At 42.3% G+C, this 22,560-nt stretch overlaps 1 protein-coding gene across 1 annotated transcript in view; it reads right to left on the bottom strand.

Annotated features, from left to right (window-relative positions):
- LOC147666671 (cytochrome P450 2D3-like) overlaps positions 1 to 4,009 on the bottom strand; it is a 149,202-nt gene extending 145,193 nt beyond the window's left edge. The window contains exon 1 of the mRNA XM_086948980.1: positions 3,800 to 4,009. Coding sequence (XP_086805106.1) covers positions 3,800 to 4,009 — 210 coding nt within the window. The remainder of the gene's footprint in view (positions 1 to 3,799) is intronic.
- Between the last annotated feature and the right edge of the window lie 18,551 nt (positions 4,010 to 22,560).

Genomic DNA, 22,560 nt, shown 5'->3' with positions numbered 1-22,560 from the left:
TCACTCTGGTGCATAGTTAGGGCCTTATTAGGATGGCAGGCGGACTACTTTATGTCCACCATCCATTCAGAATGGGGACCGCCCAACGACAAAGCGGGGGTCCCACATGCTGAATTATGATGCAACCGCCACCACGGCAGTCGCAATGTCTTTTCATTGTATTGCAGCTGGTGCTGCGGTCGGCAGCACCTGCTGCAGTACAATTAAATGACATGTTACATATTCCTGCACTACAATGCATGTGCAGTGCCTGCCACATGGTGCTAGGACATATGTAGGGGGGCACCTTGGGTGCCCCCAAGGGCCATATCTGAGGCCCTGATAGGGAAAGGGTGGCCCACTATAGCCTCCCAAGTCCATTTTCACCTGCCTGGGCACGACAGGTTAACCACCGCTGATAGACAGGCAGAAAGGGATATCATTGTCCCTAGGGTGGTGCCTAGCAGGCACTGCTACCATTCTGTGGAATATGGGAGGTACCAGGCAGTGGGAATTATTCCAACTGTCGGACCCATGGCAGTCGGTCTTTCCACACATCTGCTCGCAATCCAAATGTGGTGGGCGGAAAACATGATTGCGATGACAGCCCGTTGGTGGCCGTCCCACCGCCATCGTAATCGGCCCTTAGATACTATTACATGTTATTTATTTGCTTATATGCAGGCATATGTGTATGTGTGCACACATGTCTGAATGTCACAAAATGTCCACACAAGCACAACAACTTTTAGACCTAATAATAATACATGGAATAAAGTATCCCCAATCACAAGCAATAGCGGTAATGCACGTCATTGTTACTTTCTGCGCCCAAGTGGATGCACGAGGTCCTGTCTTTATAGGGTCTTAGAATTCGACCGTGAAGTCCAGAATCCTTACAATATATGAATTGGGGATCTACATTACTTGCAATACATAGCTTTTAACTTTCCCTCCTGCATCTCTTCTTTAGAGTTTTGGTACTTTCTCTTCCTATTCCTTGGTCTCCAACATGCTATTTTCCCTTTTTTAATTAAAACTATTCCAGTCTTTCATTCATAAATATATTTATAATCCTTCACTCCTCCATCCCTCCCTCAGTACCTCTCCTTCTTTTCCAAATATCCTTGTTCCTAAGGTGCCAAATGTCAGTAAGTCGTGTGATACACTATCGACTAGCGGTTGCTCCTATTTTCAGCATATGGAACGAAATTCATTTGGATGCATAAATATTTTGTATTGTGCATGCATACAATTTGTTTTTAGGTTATTGATTAACCTGGTTGTTAACATATATACAACGCATTTTGCCAATAATTTTTCAATCGGTTGGTCACGGACCATTGTTTTCATTCCCGCATTGCGCCGAGGTCCGCTTTGACTTTAAGGGCAACCCCATTATTATTAATGGATGCATTCAGAAATAGTTCACTTGTATGTTTCGAGTGCAGGGTCATTTGTGTTTATCAGAGGAGGAGGCACTGGTCCTGTGCAACCGTTTTGCCAAAAACTAAAACTATCTCTAGCCAGAACCAAAAAATGGTTGCAGCACCATCCTTGGCTGTTGGTAACTGTTTTATGTTTCATTTACCTTTTTTCAGCGAATACCTGCTGTATGCAAGTCCTAAGGTCATTGCATGTGACAACTTTCACAAACGTTAACATGTCCCACTCATTCTAATAGGGATCCGGGCAATGCCCTAAGGGCTTGATGACCTGTAAATGAGCATGACTTGCGTTTAGAATCACTTTGGTGCATAGTTAGGGCCTCATTAGGATGGCAGACGGACTTCTTTATGTCCTCCATCCATTCAGAATGGGGACTGCCCAACGACAAAGCAGCAGTCCCACATGCTGAATTATGATGCAACCGCCACCACGGCAGTCGCAATGTCTTTTCCTTGTATTGCAGCTGGTGCTGCGGTCTGCAGCACCTGCTGCAGTACAATTAAATGGCATGTTACATATCCCTGCACTACAATGCATGTGCGGTGCCTGCTACATGGTGCTGGGATATATAAGGGGGCACCTTGGGTGCCCCCAAGGGCCATATCTGAGGCCCTGATAGGGAAAGGGTGGCCCACTACAGCTTCCCAAGTCCATTTTCACCTGCCTGGGCACGACAGGTTAACCACCGCTGATAGACAGGCAGAAAGGGATATCATTGTCCCTAGGGTGGTGCCTAGCAGGCACTGCTAGCATTCTGTGGAATATGGGAGGTCCCATGGTCAGTGGGAATTATTCCAACTGTCGGACCCATGGCGGTCGGTCTTTCCACACATCTGCTCGCAGTCCAAATGTGGTGGGCGGAAAACATGATTGCGATGACAGCCCGTTGGTGGCCGTCCCACCGCCCTCGTAATCGGCCCTTAGTTACTATTACATGTTATTTACTCGCATATATGCAGGCATATGTGTATGTGTGCACACATGTCTGAATGTCACAAAATGTCCACACAAGCACAACAACTTTTAGACCTAATAATAATACATGGAATAAAGTATCCCCAATCACAAGCAATAGCGGTAAAGCACGTCATTGTTACGTTCTGTGCCCAAGTGGATGCACGAGGTCGTGTCTTTATAGGGTCTCAGAATTCGACCGTGACGTCCAGAATCCTTACAATATATGAATTGGGGATCTACATTACTTGCATAACATAGCTTTTAACTTTCCCTCCTGCATCCTTGCAGTATTGGTAATTTTTCTTCCTATTCCTTTGTCTCCAACATGCTATTTTCCCTTTTTTTATTAAAACTATTCCAGTCTTTCATTCATAAATATATTTATAATCCTTCACTCCTCCATCCCTCCCTCAGTACCCCTCCTTCTTTTCCAAATATCCTTGTTCCTAAGGTGCCAAATGTCAGTAAGTCGTGTGATACACTATCGACTAGCGGTTGCTCCTATTTTTAGCATGTGGAACGAAACTACATGTATCAAAATGCAATTTGCCATTGCTTAGAAAATGCCAGTACCAGCCAAACAAAGTGCAAAAATGACACTGAGCCACTTTTCATTTAACTTCCCTACACAGTTGTCTGTATGTTGCCCATTCTATCCTCCCTTTTCCTTAAATACCTTTATTTGCAAAGTTAGGTTTTTCCCACCGCCAGTCCACACAGCAGAATTCGGGACAACCTTCATCCTTCCTTTTGAGGGTGTGAGTCGAGGTCACTTTTGGGCAGCGGACCGGTACACCAACTCTGTACTACTCCGACAGATTTTTGTTGTTTTATCTCAGACAGAATCTGCTTGGGACGCACAGGCGCCGAATTCCGTCGACAGCTAGCTGTTTTACCTCACTCACAGCATCTAAGCGAAGCCAGCGGTCCAGTGTGCCTTAACCCTGAGCAGAGGCATTGTGACGTCACGACTCCCTTGTGATGCGTTAGGCGTGTTAGGTGGCGTACAGGCGTAGGGGACTCGCTTGTGATACGTTATTACAGACGTGTTAGGTGGCGTACAGGCGTAGGGGACTCGCTTGTGATGCGTTATTACAGACGTGTTAGGTGGCGTACAGGCGTAGGGGACTCGCTTGTGATGCGTTATTACAGACGTGTTAGGTGGCGTACAGGTGTCGTGGACTGGCTTGTGATGTGTTATTACAGGCATGCTGAGAAAATGTAATAATAATATATAATGGCGTTACGGGCGCGTTCTGACAGAAAACTCCTATAAATTACTGCAGTTGCTAGGGAAAACGCGCTTCATATCGCCCGAATGCCATATGTTATTATATATGGTGCATATTCTTTACTGCACAACACATTCGGACAACACTCAATGGCTGAAACGGTTCTCTTCCGTCAGACTTACCTGAGCAAAGTGTTCGGGGAGATTTTTGAAATCCACATGCAGAATGTTCCCAATAAAGGGCAGGGCGGGGGGTCCTGGTGGGTAGCGGTCCCAGCTCCTCCGGCGTTTCATGAAGTCATAAAGCAGAGCAAAGACGGCGAAGAAGAGAGTCAGCATCGTCAGGAAGGTACCCGAGGGCAGGAGGGACCAGGGGACAGAGAGCAGACCCATTCTTGCTACCTCCGACTCGCTACCAAATAGATCTCTTTCTGTTTCTTCGTTCTACTCTCACCGTTCTGTGTTTTAAATTAGTGCTTGCTTATTCAATGTGGTTCCCTCACCTCCACAATTCTACCTCTTCTCCCTGCCACTTTTCCTAGCTCCGCCCATTTACATAGAGTTTCTACCTATCGGCTCACTCTTTCTCAAGCCCATTCTCCTCCCAGTTACATTCAGCGTTCATCTATCACTCTGCTGAGCTAACCTCTCTCGCTCTCACTCTCTCGCCTCTAAGTATCTGTATATTTCTGCACACGGCCGGCATATGATCTATTAGACTGACTACCTTTCAACATAAAGATTGTTTTATGATTGCACGTTGTTGCTCTGATGATTATTGCTCTGTGTCTTTAGGTGTCGAACACCTCTTAGAGTGTATATACACTTAGCATCTTTCTCTGAGTAATTAATTGATCTCAAATTATTTTCGATAATACTATTGTCACATGCATTAACATATGTTGCATAGGTTCCGAGGTATACTTGGTTACCCCGGTTTCTTTTATTCACTAATTAAATGTGCAGTGGCCATTTTGGCCACTTCAGGGCACCTCACTGGATTCCTGAGAAGAAAATAATTGTTTGTAAAGATATGGTAACAGTACATAAGAAAGTCTTTGGCCAATCGCCTACATTACTAGATTCAAAGTTCATTTGGAATAAGCTAGCAGGCTAGTGTTTCCCTCCTGAACAGTTCTGCAGCTAAAAGGTCTTGGATTGGTGCAGAGATTTCTCATTGGCAGATGCTAAGTTGTAGAATATCACACCATTCTCCATTTCTACAAAGTGACACATGTTTGACTTATATTTCAGTGCATGATTCTCCTTGAGTACCAATGAACCTAGATGGATGTTGCGCTTAATAATCTCTTAACAGCTTTTCTGCAAATACTCAAAATCCTTTACCAAAAACAAAGGTGATGTATGGAGCGCTTGTAAATATCTCAACCACTGTCAATCACTCAGACCACATTATAGTCCATTGGTATGTTTTTTTGCCAGCTATGCTACCCCAGACAGGGACTAGCCATAGTCAAATTGGACTAGATAATTGCTCCACTAGGAACTGTCCTGCCCAAACTGCCAGGCAAGTCCTCTTCAACTGGAACACAAGTGCGAGTCCTCTCTCTACTACGATGACAACGGTATGCCAGAAACGCCAGAATCTACCGTTTTGTGTGGCTTGTGCGGACAGGGGAGAGAGCTTTCCTTTTAGTCTCCTGGACCCCCCCACGAGCCGCGAGCTGCGAGCTCCCTAATCGCGGCAACCCCCTCCCAACGTGGCCGCGTTGGGGGCTCTTCTGTGGTTAGTGGAGAGCCACGAGAAGCCCTGCAGTGAGGCGTTTGGCACCGCATAATTGCTCCTTAAGGTTGCAGCGGAGTTTCAGTGCGGCGGGAGCCGGAAATTATTATCTGGTGCAGCAGTGAGAGCCCCTAAGTGCCCCCAAGAGCCCCTAAGTGTCCAAAAGTGCCCCCAGGTGCCCCTGGGTGTGACAGGAGGCGCTTATTGCCATTGGGTGCAGTCTGGAGCCTCTAAGTCCCCCGGGGTGCTACCTGACGCTGCCTGGCGCTACCTGGTGCAGCAGGAGCCGCGAGTCTTCTGCCAAGGAAGCTGTGCGGCAGGCTGGGTAGTGCTTTAGTGGGGCGGGAGCCGAAAACTTCGCTTTGGGCGGCAGGAGCCGCAAACTACTATCTGGTGTGGAGGGAACCACAAATGACTATTAAGAGTGACGGAGCGACAGCGGAAGCAGCGGAAGCAGTAGCTGTGGGAACCCAGGTGAGCCACGCACAGCGACCCTCAGTGAGCCTTAGGGTATAACTTCTTTTGGGGATCACAGAAGATCATTTATTTCTGTCGGACAATCCTGTGATGTAAACAGATCCTGTAAAGTGCGACACCATGGTGGAGGGGCGGTGTGAGCGGACATAACCTGCTGTCGCTGGAGACAAATTTCAGACAAAGGAGGTTAGTTTGTCTGCCTGTAAGGAGGGTGACAGGGGGAGGGGGCAAAAACACACACCCTCTTCTTGCCTTGCAGCTTTTTGCTGTAGAGTCTGGAGTGTGGTGAGTGGTCCAAAGGCCCTGGTGAGCCCTCTAGCACCTCAAAGCTCTGCCAAAAAAAATAAATATTAGGTTTAACACCTAGCCCGAAAATGCCCAAGCACACGCCACAGGCCACAAGAGGAGAGGAGCCACAGGAGCTGTTATATTTGAGGAATACTTGGGGAATAAAGGGGCTGCCCGACAGTCGGTGGAACAAGTTGTGCTGTGCTGAAGGGGGTGTGAACTTTCCTGAAGGCCCCATAGAGGGATTAATACTTCTCTAAATAAGCACTGCAATTTACAGCTCAAGTAATATTGAGCGATCCTAAATCATGCGCTCAGGAAGGGAAAGGGCATTGGGCCCTCCAATACGACGGTCACGGAAAGTTCCAGCACAGAAAGTATTAAAAAAAAGCTAAAGCACAGCCAAAAGATACGAACCAGACGCTTATATCACCATTAGCACGGATGTTCGAAAAATCCTTAAAAGTCCCGCATAAATTTGATTTCTTGAAAGATGCGACTGGGGCTATGATGTCAGGTCAAATTGATCTGAAAGTAAATAATCTTCAGGCCCCCATCAAGCCTACTAGTAATGAGAAAGTAATTACACTACCAATTGAGCAAAAGCAGGATCCAGACAAAAAAATCACATAATGTGGTCATAGAGGCCTACAGATCAGAGCAACCAATAGATCAAATGTCTACAGAAATGACTGACCTTGAATTATTATGTTTTACTTCACATTTTCAAATGGTAAATGTCAACTTCCAAATGGATCAAAAACAACCGGATATCATTGAGGATCCAAAAATCGAGATGTCGCTTAAAGTAATGTCCGAGACATTCGAAAAGATAACACCTTCTAAAAAATTACCAATCGAAGTTAAGGTTGAAATAAGGAAAAATTATGTTCAAAGTACTGTCCATCCATTCGATAAACTGACAGTAGAAGGATTCGCAAGCGAAAACTTAGAAAATAATTTAGTTGAAAGCAATCAGGGCAGCCAACTTACAAGAAAAGAGCACATATCTTTGCCAGAGCCAACAATGATGATAGGAAATGATGAAATTATAAATTTGGAAAAAAACTGCTCAGATCAGATTTAACAGAGAAACAAATCATTCAACCTATTACCTAGTCGACCAGCCAATCAGCAACAAATACCATCAAATGGCAACTGGGCAAATGAAATAACTGAAGAAAGCATACATAGAAAATCATGATTTGGGGTCTATTTGAGACATCTTTCATCAAACCTCATCCCTAACTCTGGAAGCACTGTCACTACAGTCGAATAAAATGGACATTCAAATAGAAATACTGGGCACAATTGCAAAAGCGGTGGCTGGAATCGACCATAGACTAGCTGAGCTAAATAGTCTGATAATTTGAGCACAATCTAATACATCAACTACTTATTTAGAATGTCCCTGTGCACCAATAATTAACAAACTAACAACAATACCGGAAGTCATTAACACAATATTGCAAGATGTTAAAGCCAGCCTTCAATTGAAGGAAACTAAGAAACCAAAAAATAAAGGAGGCACATGGTCAGGAGTAGAAAGTAATTTTACAACATCGACGGAGTTAACAGCTCATACTGATTTAAACGCCCAAGATGGATTATTTCCTACAAAATCACTGAGTAGTCAAGGGGTGAAAAATACTACAACAGGAGGCGAACCTTCTGTCCAACCAGCATGCAATCTAATAGACGATCAAGTGGGCAAAGCAGTAGACTTGACATCGTATACAGTTACAAAAGGACAGAGAACAAAATTCCCCAAAGCAAGAAATAAAGTTAATACGGAGAATCAATTAAAGTTACACTCTCAGGTGGAAATGCCCTATAATGAGATTAAAAGTGAAAAACATTATGTGGAAGAAACCACAGGAAAACAAACCACCTAAAATACTTGGGGATCACTCTATAACAGCAACAACAACAAACATTCAGTACTTTGATATCTTTGCGAAACCAGTTAAAACTTCCATGAAAAAGAATGTCCATAAAGGCGAAGAAATTTTAAGTGACATCATAGTGCAATCCCCAATGAACGAACAGAGGTGAGAAATCAAACTCAACCAGAGAAAACCATCGAAAAGCAGCAGGTAAACTTCAGTGAGGAAAAAACAGCTAGAGAAGATACCCAATGGAGCGCACAAAAAAAGGGTGAGCATAAAATAAGTCTGCCAAACATGGGAAAAGCCAATGCCCAGGAAGCTCTAAAGGAAGTAGAACAAACAAACAGCAGTTACCCGATGCAACGATCACCCCATGGGGATAGTAATATAGTCTCAAATCCAAACTGGATTTCAAATCAACCAGCTTGTAATCTCACCTGCTCAGGTTGGATACAACCAAATATGATAGAAAACCATAATCCCATGCGACAAATTGAACAGAGAGATCAAATAGATGACAAAAGTCAGACAACAAAAATAGACCATTTAGTTATAGTAAGACAAGGTGAGAACAAAAGAGTTATACGCAAACCACAGCAGGAATCGGAAGATAATTCAGAAAGGGAATTTCCTGTTAAAGGGTTGGAACAACTCATTTTCAAACAGGTATACGAGTCCCGCGGGCAGCAAAATATGTTGAACAGAGGCAATCTCTTGTGCCTCTTCAAATCAATACCTTCATTAGCCAACATGTCATCTAGTGACATTGAATGTGTTGGTTTCTCACACAATCCTGATGGTTCACAGCCACTAACAATAACAACGGTAATACTACCCTCTATAGTGGAACAAATTATAAACAAACAAAAAACCTTTCGCAATTGGGGGATGATAATTAGTAAAGTTAAACAAAAGGAAAACCCTACCCCACTGTTAAAAGCAGATAACCGGCTAATTGGTGAAAAAGGATGAAATGGCATCCCGGTCTTCTCAGTATTAAAAAATCCGCAAGGAAAAATAAACTCAGGTCAAAAAGCAATTGGTTGACAAAAAGTCACTGAATACTAGAGGGATAAATGAGAAATGGATAGCAATGACCTTGCACGGGAATGATAACCAATGACAAAATAAACAACATAAGACATTCAAAAACGAAAGCGAAATAATAACAATCTGCTTGTGGAATATAAACGGAATAAGTAAAAAAATAGAAAACTCTACTCAAACTTCAATATTTGATTCCTATCAGATTATATTATTACAAGAGACCTGTGCAATCCAACCGTTTGTTCTTCATGGATACAAAGGATATTTTGAACCAGCGACCAAGCAAAATAAAAATGATCATCCTTGTGGAGGCTTAGCGATATTCATATCAATAGTCCTGAAAGCAAAACACAAGCAAGTGGCGACGAATAACTGCAATGTCCAAATGGTAATGTTAGAACACAAAACACTTGATCAAGCAAAAATGATAAAGTTGGTTAATATATACATTCCCCCAACAGGGATCTCAAGGAAGTCTATGTGTGCTACACTTACTAGTTATCTACTTGAACAAATAGTTGATGATCCTTTTGCAGAGTTTATTGTTACGGGAGATTTGAATCAAAATCTGCTGGTACCATTTACAAGAGATGATGTCATTCAGTCACAATACCAACAATGGCTTATCCCAGAGCAAGTAATGGACATATCAACAAAATCTAAGCAAAACAGAACTAGTTTAAACTTTGTGAATGATATGGAAGCACTGGGGCTAGGCATATTAAATGGGAGATTCCAGACAGACTCGCCACCAGCATGGTCATTTCACTCACAAAATGGGAAATCACAAATTGATTACACAATGGTATCACTGAGCATCTTTAATAACATTACTTCGTTCTATTTGAGGAGGCTGACTGAGAGTGATCACAGCCAGCAAATAATTACTACATCACTCAAAAGCACGAAACCTCAATCACATTGGTCAATACAAGGGCAGGTCGGAACCATAAATTACAGGAAATTAATTTGGAAGCCAAATACAAAAGAACGTACCAGTGAACTAGTTCAAAAGCTGGTAAAGGAAAGCTTTCAAGAAAAAACCTCCAGGTCCGCAATTGATCACTGGGTAAGCTTTACCTGCAAAATAGTTGATCCTTATGACGCCTCCACAGAATCAAGGAATAATAATTTATTCCGGAATGAAAAAAGGGAAACAAAAATGAATTTGTCATATGTGGTTCGCAAAATGAAACAGTCACAAAACAAACTCAAGAAAGAGTTAACCAAGCTCCCAAACAACAAAGAAATACTAACCACCATAAAATCACTAAATAAAAATCTGAGGAAACTAATCTGGAATGAAAAAACTAAAGCCAATCATGATCTGTGGACAAAATGTTTTCATGCCAGCAATCAAGAAAACTCAAGGGAGTTTTGGAAAATGATAAATAGTCTAGTAAGACCAGATAGAACCGTTGTGTCATCTGTACTAACTGAGACCGAATGGGTACATTTTTTGGGGAACCATTTAAATCCGGATTACAAAATAAAGGAAAGATATGTTTGTGACGGGAAGGATACATCAAACCCAGAATTCGAAGATGAAATTGAAATAACTCAAATCCAAGTGGCTAGCCTAATAAAGAGATAAAAGGATGGTGCACCTGGTCGAAACGGTATCCCTTTTGCCCTTTACAAGGAGGATCCAGGTATATGGGCAGAACATCAAACTAAAGACTTTAAAGAAGTAGTACGGAGAGGGATGATCCCTGAATCGTGCAGAGGGTCACTAATATCCCCTATCTTTAAAAAAGGAAATTGGGCCAGACCTGAGAACTACCGCTTAATAACACTGCAAGACACAGACCCCAAAATGTTTGCAGGGATCCTGTTGGCAAGCCTATCGGACTGGGTAAAGGAAAAAGAAAACCTCCCGCCTAATCAGACAGGTTTTATTAAAGGCCTAGGAATGACAACAAATATCCTAGCCCTATCGGTACTAATGGACAAAGCAATTGCAATAAAACAACCATTGTACCTTTGCTTTGTCGATTTTAAATCAGCTTTCGACTGCGTGGGCAGAGAACGACTGTGGGAGAAGCTACGACTGCAAGGGATCCCAGCACATCTATTACAGTTGATTCGCCTCCTCCATACTCATACCGGGGTGAGAGTGCGGATGGGGAATGGTTGATCACTGACCAAGGAAATACCAATGTCTGGAGGCTTAAAGCAAGGGTGCGTACTTGCCCCATTACTATTTAACCTGTTCCTAGCAGACTTGACGGAGATATTGAATGATATAAACGCTCATCCACCTAAGCTTGCTGGTAAACATATATCAAACCTTCTACATGTGGCTGATGTTGTCCTCTTAAGTAATACAAAAGTGGGACTACAACGCCTAATAGTGCGATTATCTGAGTATGCAAAAAACAACAGGATGGTAATAAATGAATCAAAAACCAAAGTACTGGTGATTACAAAAAATTCAAGAAGGAAATACAAATCAAAATGGTTTCTGGGAAAGACGCAATTAGACCAAGTAGAAACCTATAGATATTTGGGTGTTATATTGAATGATAACGGAAACTTCTTTCAACAGAAACTTGAAATCCATAGGAAATCAAATGCCTTGACAGCAGCATTAAGGACCATCCAAAAATCCATTAGCGACTTAACCTATCGCCCGTTCCTAAAAGTGGTTTCTGCTAAACTGCTTCCCTCCTTAACCTGCGGCAGTGAGGCTTTAAACGGAAAAGATGCAGTTATTATCAACAATGCTACTTCAAAAATGTTTAAAATCCTTTTCCATTTGCCCACTAACGCATCACAAGCTCAAGTCAGACTGGAATTTGGCCAAAATAACCAGCTGTATGCTCAAAAGGGACATGCAAATAAAGTCTGGTATAGAATAAAAAATGACCAAGCCAACTTAATGTCCCAGTTAATTCGGAGAGAAATTAGCGGCAATAGCAAACCATCTGCTTGGAAATATTTGGATGCGGCCTTGGAAGAATTTGAAGTTAGGCCGCTTTGGGATTCTACTATAACTCACGCATCATTTAAGAAAACGGTCAACAAAATAACGGACCTTTTTATCATTGATAAGCGATAAAGCGACTTTTTCAAACAAAAAACATGCATGGCCTATAATAAATAGTTTTTCAAAAAAAGATGGCACCGCAATACTTGAATACGCCATGGTCGCTGAAAAGCAAGCAAATCTTTATTAAAGCTCGTTTTGGTGTTTTGCCGGGACTATGCCATTTACCACCTTGAAAAAAGCACAAAAAGGACACTGTCCGTTGGCTGTGCAAATCTGGCGAGGAGAACATTATCCACATGTGGAGAAGTGTGGCTCGCTGGTTAGAGCAGGCAGACCTGGAAGCAGAGGTCAGCCCGGGACCAGGGTTCAATTTCCGGCTCGGCAGGTCTTGAGTCCTAAAATGTCCATGGACTCGACAATTCTCTCGCTCCGGTGCCTACTCCATTCATGGGTTCACACTCTGGGACTCTGGGCAATAGCTTGCTTAATCTCCATAACGGCCCCTCGCGGCGGGATGCCTGGCTTTCATCTTGCGGATACACTACCGGGGTTATCTCACAGGGGAATACCAAGACGGGTTCCCTAAGCTAACGCCTAGAAACCAGTGGTGATTTGCGCTATATAAATTCCTGTACATTTACATTTACATTTACCTATTGTGTCTTTGCTCTGAACTGATAAATGAAAGAGTAACTGTACTAAAGAGACTATTTAATGAAAGAGGGGTAAGAACCTGTAGACAGGCATTGATTATATGTCTCTCCCCTGATGATATATCTATGAATTCTGCATTGGTAAAATTTCTAACGAAAGTGTGGAAAAAATTAGAACTCCAGCAAAAAGAAAATTAATAATTATTTTACTTTCTTCCTTTTACATTTTTTACTGATTTGCATTATTCTCACCTCATTCTAATGATTTTTATTAATAATAATAATGACTTAATAAGATGTATTCAATTTTAAGAATTGTCGCCATTCAAAATGTATATAATGGATTATTGAATGAATTTGTTTTATTGTACGATTAATTAATCAAACAATAAAGGATACCTATCTATCTATCCCTTAGGTGCAAACATCCAAACTGGAACACAATAAATTCTATATCAGCTTTGGCCTCAGTGGCCTTCCTCAGTGAAATGCAGTTTCAGCTGTGTAGAACAGTGAGTACAGGACACGTGTCTGGGCACATCTGTCACACCTGGGGAACCACATGAAAACACAAAGATGATGTGTGAATGCTTGCAATTGTCTCAGCCACTCACAAACACACGCCTTTCCCTGTACTGATAAACACTACCAGGTGTGTTTGTTCAATTGAAACAAAGACTAGAACTCTCACAATGCCCTGGCCTCTTAAGCGAAAGCCCAGGCTGAGAAGCATGGTAGAGCAATGGAACAACCCTACTTGCACTGCAGTCTGCATGCATTACATTTGCAAACATTCCCTATACTCTATGCCTCCTTGTAACGGTAAGATGTAAATCCGTATTTGTAAAGCACAAACTACTCACCCTTAAGGGTCTCAAGGAGCTGGGGGCTGTCGTGAAAATTAAGTGAGCTAATGCACAGAGTCACATGGTGCAGAGCTGACCTGCCACCGGAGCCATAGATCAAACCGTGAACCCTGTGCTCCGAAGTCAGATGCCCTGGCCGCTGCACCACACCTCTCTGTTATAATGTGATGATTATGATATTGACAATTTTACTTAGATTGTTTTCCTGCTTCTGGTGGAATGTCATTTTTTGCATTTTGCAGTGAAGTAGAAAAAAATCAAATGGTTCACACATGGGGGTCAATTACAATGTAGTTTGGAAGGCATTCTGTCTGAATCGGTCTCAGAATGGTTTCCAACCAAATCGGATCCGGGAAGTCCGACCGACTGATTATGATGCTTCCGGATACGATTAAGTCGGACTCGTATTGACTTCAATGGGAACCTGTTCTCTGACCTAACACACAAGCTACCATTGAAGTAAGGGGTGGCTGGGGAAAATTGTGCACCCTGTGGCGGGCACCCCTTGGTGTTTGCTATACTGTACATGGTTGGAAAGGGGGGTCCTTTGGATACCCTCACAACCGATTCAGAAGGCCTTGGGTGAAGGGGGGCCTGCTACAGGCCCCCAAAGCCAGATTACGACAGCCAATCCTAGTCGGAACAACGAAATTAGAAAGGCTGTCTGCATTTGACATCATAATCGCTCGATCGGATAAGCGGTCCATAGACCTGTACGACTCAGCTTCGAATGACTAAGACTTTCCGAACCCCGTCCGGTTCGGATTTGGAACAGAGTCGGAAAGTCTGAACGCTTTCCGAATATTGTAATTGATTGTTCGGAAACCTTTCTAATAAGGTTGGAAAGACGGGTTGCAAATCGTATTCAGAAGACCCAAAACCGATTCGGAGCGTTTCCGAAGGACATTGTAATCGACACCATATTTTAAAATTCTTTAATCATGCTTACTATCACACTAAACTTTCATTAGTTTGTGTGTACTTTTCACACTAGCTCACTTTTCATACATGTTGCTTAAATGCTTAGAGAATGAAATTTTCAAGAACTTCAAACTATTATTGGCAAAACCTATAAGTCTGGCTTTCAAGTAGCTAAGTATGCAACACTGGTACACAAAACTGTTATGATGGTAATGATGGTTGTGAAAGTGATGGAGGTTGTGTTACTGGCTCACACTCTATGTCGTGCTACGCCGCCCATAGCAGCGCTTCTGTTCCACCCCGCAGCCTCTTGCGCAAGCCCAACCTGCCGACTCCTGTCAGTTGTTGAAGGCGGCGTTTGAGAATTAAATAAGGGAGGGGTCCACGAGGGAAATGCAATTCGCGTTCCTTCAAGGACTCCCGTCAGACCTCCCTTGCATTCCCCGCATTACCTGCATTCTTGATTCTGTGTCGGAGAGAGAAGACATCTTTGGCGTTCTTCTCTGGGCATTTTTCTGTGCACTGTTGTTTCCGGGTTTCAGCGTCTTCTTCCGGGGCATAGTCCAACCCCAGAGCTCTCTTGTCAGTTGGCATTAGTGTTTTCTCTTGGAGCTGCATTTCATAATGCTGCCAAATTCTTAGTACCTGCATTGTGAGAACAAAGGAGGTATTTGAAGGATCTTAGTTCTGGGTTCAAGGTAGGACACCAGCTATTTCTAGTATTTGATGGCAATCCTGATACTTTTCTGATTTTCTAATCCTTTTCTTGTTGTATAGTGTGTTCTCAGCCCTGAACTTGTATTGATTCACGATTTCTTCATATCTCCTGCTATAAAATAAATGAGAGATTGATTTTTAACCATTTATCCCTGAACGTAATTATGCACTCCGACCCTCCACCTTTTTTGTGCCACATTTTTTCCCTTCTTGGCTTTCCTGACTAGGAAAATAAGTTTTTTGTTTTTTTCATAGTTTTTAGGCAATGGTATATATTTTTTCTTATGGGTCTGTTGAATTCTACTAGTGGTTTACGTTAAGGTTGGTATATTTCACCCTTATCATTGTTTACTGTTTAAATTCTGCAGTCCTTATGAATAATAAGTGTATGTTTGATTTGTAGATGAACTGTGTGAGTTCATGCTCTATTCGTTCAATACCTCCTAGATACACGTGGAAGAGCTTTCAACAGGTAGAATACTAGAGTAACCAAACATCTATACAGCAGTCTCGTAGTTCAAAAAATCCTACTCATGCATGTGTCTTTTCCCATTAGGAAACTTTGTAACACCACATCGGACAGACCAGCAGACTCTACTACTTTTCCCTTTCCTTGTTTAATTTCCCCTCTTCTCCAACTTTTCTCTTTTGCTTTGACTTGTTGGGCGAGGGAGGTGGGTGAGGGAAGTTGGGATCTAGCATCTGTTCTGTCCATTTCGCCACAGCAGAAAATCAGGTGAGTCCCACCCTCTAGCCCCAACAAAAACATTCTAAAAAGTCTGTTGCAGTAAAGAAGTAATAACATAAGGATTGCTTTCTATATCAATTTCACCCAAGAGATAAAGATTACTAAGTTTATTTTTCAGTTCTCTCATACACTTCTCTCATTGAGGTGAAGGTGAAGCTGAAAGCAACTCCATTTATAGTTTAAAAAATGGAAGTGCTATTTTACTGGTGTACATAATCTCTGCTGTTTAGCTGGCCACAGGCTAAATAGTAGCGATGATGTATACTTTGACTGGTGGTTGGATAAATAGTGTGACGGAGTTCCTAATTTAACTGGCCATGGGAATGAAGGATCAACAAACAATGGTAGGGGTGTAGCCATCTTGTAATTGGAATGCAACATGTGTGAGGAATTTTAATGTATGTACTCATACAAATATGCACTAGTTTGTACAAAGGTAAGTGCATTAATTAGGCTAAGCTGTTTCCAGGCGGAAACACCCCCAGTAAAATACAATTGAAATAAAACCATTTATGTTATTTTAATATTCAGATAAGACATGTAGGAATCAAGCTTCTATTTCAGGGGCTTCAGGTATACAGATATTTTGCGCTAAAGCCTAAGCCTGCTGCTTGCAAAGAATACTGTGTATTGGTGTAAAGCATGTTACATACATTCAATAGGGGAATACATTGTTTTTCATTGTTCATGCTCCGCTTTTTGATGATTTTTTAGGGCTGAGATCTTTTGGGCTTCTTATAGAAGGCCTTCTGCGTGAAATACATTTGCACTCCACTTCGCCATTTGGGAAGCAGTGTGACCAATCTCCAATAGATTAGGAGGATACACGTTGGTGAACAACTTCTATCTTATAAAGAAACCAACTGACTGTGTACATGACAACAAACAGCAGACATCTTGTGGTACTGTGGAGCATGCTCGATTTCCTGCAAAAATAGGCCTGAAGGTGTGCCATCTTAGTGGTTTGGGAATGCCTATATTGAACAGCAATGAAAGTAAAGTGTTGCACAGCCTATGAATACAGTGATATTCACACCTAGTGATACAGTTTGAGAAGGAGCAATACCTTTATTAGGTGTTTTGATCTTTGACGCCTGCCAATTTCAGCACTCAATGTTAAACTGTAGTGATCTGTGGAGCTTGTCAGTTTCGATAATAACCTGTACTTGCATTTTCCTGCTGTCTGAAACCAGAGGGGGTGCTGGAAATCACCACCCCCCAGCATCCTAAGTGGTGGGGACGCTGCCAAATGCCGTAATCTTCGTGTGCCAGGAGGCGCATTAATTCCGGGCGTACTTACATTTTCCTGCTGCATGATCACCTCCAGCATCCTAAGCGGCTTGGATGCCACAAAACGCTGTCTTTTTTGCACGCCACGAGGCGCATTAATTCTGGGCAGGGCTCCCGCAGCGTGGGACACCTTACTTGCATTTGCCTGTTGCCTGAGACCGGGGGTGCTGAAAACCACCACCCCCATGCATCCTAAGTGGCGTGGACGACTGTTAGAGCCCGAAGAAGGCTGTGCTGGGCCCACCCCTAACGTTTGGCTGAAAAGAAGGGCTATAAGATGGTGAAAAAGAATGCTGAAAGCACAGGGAGGAGGAAAACTGCGCACACGTCAATGGAAGAGGTAAACCTCACTTGTTGGGACACTTTTTTAGCTAAGGCCTCATCTGCTATAGCCCAAGAAATTGATGGGGCTGAGAGGAGACTATCACTGGGGGGAGATATAGTTGCAATCAAAGATATGCCATCTGGTCTAATCGATGAAGGTCAGACGCCTAATTCCCTGTGGTCAACTTCCGGCAGAATAACCACCTCTATCCCCCCTAGCTTGACTCCTTTACCAGAGACACTAATTCCACCAGATGCGTTACTCGTGCAAAAAAGAAAAAGGTGCCCCACTAGAAATCCTGCCATAAACAATCCTAAGAGACCGATGAGATGCAAAATCTCTTCAGAAAGAGTACTAGGAAGCTTAAGCACCGGCGTGTGATGGCGCATCTCCGGTGAGTTCCGCGAAGCAGTGAACTTCGGACTGGATATTGAACCTTTCACCGGCTTGTAGAGGCTCCTGCGGACATATGCAGTTGTCCAAAGATCCCGGGAAACAGAGGCCGTCCATGACAAACTCCGGCTGAGCCTCCAAAGCTTCGTATCCCTCCCGGTAACTTTCTTCACTTTGGGACACGGGCGGCCGCCATTTTGTGCCGCTGAGCCCGCGTCCAGTGTCCTCACAAGCTCAATACTTTTGCGGGAATTTGCAGTATCTCGGTCATGCAATGCCGCATTTCTACTGACTCTTCTCTGCACTATCGCAATTTTGCAGTTTTTTTTGTGGGTTGTGAGCAAAATTCTTCTCAGCTGTCCCTACACACAGTACTGTGGTATAAACGGCCGCCATTTTATATGGTGATGGATAAGCCAGTTTTTTCCTTATTTTGCGCCACCTACTTCGATGTTATTCCTACTCACACAAGTACCAAGTACATTTTGTTGGTGGCTATTACGAGCATAGGCATTGCCTAGTTTAAATGGCATTTTATGAGTCCACCATCTCAATCATTTCCTGAACTGTGGTGTATTGGGTGATGTTCCTGCAATTCTGCAAATGGCAATTTGGCACCCGGCTGTCCTTGCATTCTAAGTATACTACTACCAGTTACTAATCTACGCCCTGACATAAATGCTTCTTTTCATCATATTGAACTGCCTGTTTTGATGTCTATCACGCAATATGTCCTACAATTTATTTTGACTGCTTCGTATTCCTGCACACTCCCACATGTCACCTTGGAAGTGTTTTTTTTATCTCTGTGACTGCTTTCTATTCTGTTCATTAGGTAGTTGGCCTATACTAAATGGTCGCTCAGCTACCTGTGTCTGCTTGCCTTCTGCCTTTTATTATGCGTGTCGCATTTTTACGCATATGTCTTTTTCTTCCATCGTTTTGAGGGAGATTAGCTACACTTTATACACCCAATAGAGGTTTTCAACATGTCTCTCGAGTCTGCCACCATGAAGCATTCTGCCACTGGAGCTAAAGTTAAGAGACAAAAAAATGATCCACCATCTCCCATTTCTTCGCCAAATCCTGTTCTTGATTCCATTCTAGAAAAAGTGCATGGCCTTCAACCATTTATGTCTGCTACCAATGTTAAACTTACCCAAATTGAGGCAAAACTGGCTGTTATGGATGGGAAGGTTCTGGAGTTGGAGCAACGTGTTAGTGATATCCAAGATGTATCCTCCAAGATCCCCGCGTTCGAACAGGAAACATTGCAAAATGTATCTTCTTCTGGCATGGACACTAATGACTAATTTGTCTCTTTCTTCTTGTCACTTGTCCGGTTTGGACAGTCTGGTGTTCTATGTTCTTCATTTCTCCTCTACATTCCTCTACCCTTCTATATTCTCCGCTTTCTTGAGGTTCTGATTCCCCTTGTATCTTCCGTATTGCTCGTGGGGGTTTGCTTCCTCCTCCGCGTATCCATGCTCCTGCTATTTCGATTTCTCTCCTCTCCTCAGATCAGGCTCTATTGCCTTGATCTGTTCACTTTTATCTTACTTTCCTTCTACTCTTTCTTCCTTCCTCTTCTTTTTTTTCTCCCCTTCCTCTCTGTCTCCTCTACATTTTCTGCTCTTTTTTTGTGCACACCTCCTCTTCTGGTGTATCTATCTTCTGGTTGGGTTTGTCTTAAATGTACTTGTTCTGGTTCTGCAATTTCTCTCCTCCCTGGTTATATTGTAATCTTTTTGGAAGTTTTGGTATTCGTTTGAACTTATCTTGCCTTTTTGCTCCTTATGTGGTTTGTTTTTTCTCTCAGGTGTTATCCCGAAGTGTATCACATCCTGTCATATACTTCCTCCCCTACCCTCCATTATGTGTAAACTTGTTTCGTGGAATGTTCGTGGTATTGGAAACCCGATTAAGCATCAAAAGGTACTGTCTCACTTATCCAAAATTAATTCCTGTATTGTTTTCCTTCAAGAGATGCACTGCACTGATTCTGAATCAATGGGTTGGTCAGGTTGTTCATTCCTCCACTTCCAACAAAAAAGGTGGTGTTGCTACATTATTCCATAAATCTTTGTCTGTGCAAATTTTATCTACCTAAGCTGATGATGTTGGTCGATGGGTGATGACAAGGATTGTTTTTCAAAAGAAAACCCTTGTTTTATTGAATATTTATGGCCCGGTTAAACCTGACCCTCAATTTTGGAATACTATTAACATTTTACTTTCATCACTTGATTGCCCCAATGTGATTGTTGCTGTTGATTTTAATCAATGGTTGGACCCCTTTTCTGACAGGTTATCAAAATCTAAATTTAACCCAGACAAAACTCACAAAGCCTTTCAGTCTGCCATCACCTCTCGACCTTTTTATGATGTTTGGAAGACATGTAACCCTGATTTACTTGAATATACCTTTTATTCTAATGTACATCACACGAGGTCTCGGATTGATTATATTCTTGTTAGTAAGTCTTTGTTACAGTCCATCCAGGTCTCTGATATAGGTTCTATTTTTATTTCTGACCATGCTCCTGTCCATGCTGTTTTTGATTTTACCCTCACTTCCTCTCAATTCAGTCGATGGAAATTAAACACTTCCTTATTATCTGACCCTGTTTTTATCAAAGAGGCCACTGCCCATACTAATGAATTTTTTTAATTTCAACAATCCCAATGACACTAGTATAACCAATAATTGGGATGCCTTCAAGGCTTCTTTCCGTGCTTTTGTCATTTCTTACGTTTCTCGTAAAAGGAAGGCAAAACGGAAAAATTATGAGGCCCAACTTAGCCTTATTAAGGAATTAGAGCACACATATTTTACCTCCAAATCGTCCTCTGCCTTACGTCAGTTGATCAAAGCGAAGTCGGACCTCAAGAAATTGGCTACAATTGACGCATGCAACGTACTTCTCAAAATAAAGTCCAAATACCATGGAGGCCAAAACAAAGCCGGCCGTATGTTAGCCAACTTTTTAAAGATCAAATCAGAACGTAAAACAATTGGTCCCATCCTGAATGAATCTTCTAACAAACTGGTTTCATCGGATGAAGAAATTGTGGATGTTTTTCATAAGTACTACCAATCTCTTTATTCCGATGATACCTTCCCATCCACCCAGAATCTGCATAATTTCTTTTCTGGCCTTCCCTCTCCACCTTCCCTGCCTGATGAATTTAATGCTTTAGAAGCTGATATCTCTTCCCAAGAGATACTCAATGCGATAAAATCCCTAAAAAAGTCCAAGGGTCCGGGACCCGATGGCCTTACCGCTGAGTTTTACACCACTTTTTCCTCCATTTTTGTTCCACGTCTTCTTACACTGTTTAACTCCTTTATCTTTGACGCTAAGGCCTCTGGTTCCTTTATGGATGCATTGATTATTATAATCCCCAAACCAGACAAAGACCATTCGTACTGTAAGAATTACCGTCCCATCTCTTTAATAAATTATGATTGCAAAATTTTCGCAAAAATTCTTGCCACTCATCTTGAAAACATAATCCCTCTGTTAATTAAAACTGACCAAGTAGGTTTTGTACAGGGTAGATTGGCATCTGATAATGCAAGAATGTTCACTAATGTTATTTCTTTTGCCAAAAAATATAAATCCCCCTTGCCGCCCTCTGTTTAGATGACGAGAGGGCCTTTGACTGCATCAATTGGCAATTTATGTTTGCAACTCTTCAGTGGTTTGGTTTTGGGCCCTCCTTTATTTCCTTTGCTAAATTATTATACTCTTGTCCCAGAGCTAGTATTTTTGTTAATAATCACTTTTCCAGATTATTTCCCTTATCGAGGCGTACCAGACAAGGTTGCCCTCTTTCCCCTCTCCTTTTCTTCCTCTGCCTTGAACCTTTTTTAGAGCGTATCCGTGTTAATACACAAATTAAAGGTTTTCAGCATAATTCTCATGCAACAAAGTTTCTGCTTATGCTGATGACGTTTTAATTTACATGTCGGATCCCATTAATTCCCTTCCAACCTTCCTGGAAGAAGTCCAGCTTTACTCTAGTATATCTGGTTATAAATTGAATTTGTCCAATGTTACCCTTGAATTCCTCCTGTTACTGATGTATGTTTGATGATACTGAATTTGCTTGGTGTCCCTCTAAAATTAAATATCTTGGCATTTGGTTCGCCCCCTCCATACATGATACACTTAAGCTCACTTTTGCTGCTCTCATTTCCAAGCTTAAGTCACTCTTAAGCCATGGTCTCCTTTATTTTTATCATGGTGGGCAGACTGGACACCATAAAAATGATGATCTCTCCTCATGTTTTGAACACACTCTCCATGCTTCCTGTAAAAATTCCCCTCCCTTACTTCTCCCAACTTAATTCCGTTTGTTCAAAGTTTCTGTGGAACAACAAACACCCACGTATTGCCATTGCCAAGCTTATTCGTCCTAAGGGAGAAGGTGGGGTACGATTTCCTAATTTTAAATTGTATCATTCTGCTTTTTTGCTCAAGCAATCTTTTGCCTTAGCTTTTGATTTTGGGGACATTCCTTTTCCGACCTGGGTTAGTTATGAACGCTCCCTCCTTAAAGATTTTTCATTTCAGGATGTAATTTTCAT

Source organism: Lissotriton vulgaris, unplaced genomic scaffold (genome assembly GCF_964263255.1).
Source record: "Lissotriton vulgaris unplaced genomic scaffold, aLisVul1.2 SCAFFOLD_2143, whole genome shotgun sequence".
Taxonomy (NCBI): Eukaryota; Metazoa; Chordata; class Amphibia; order Caudata; family Salamandridae; genus Lissotriton; species Lissotriton vulgaris.
This window is presented reverse-complemented; position numbering and strand designations above follow the sequence as displayed.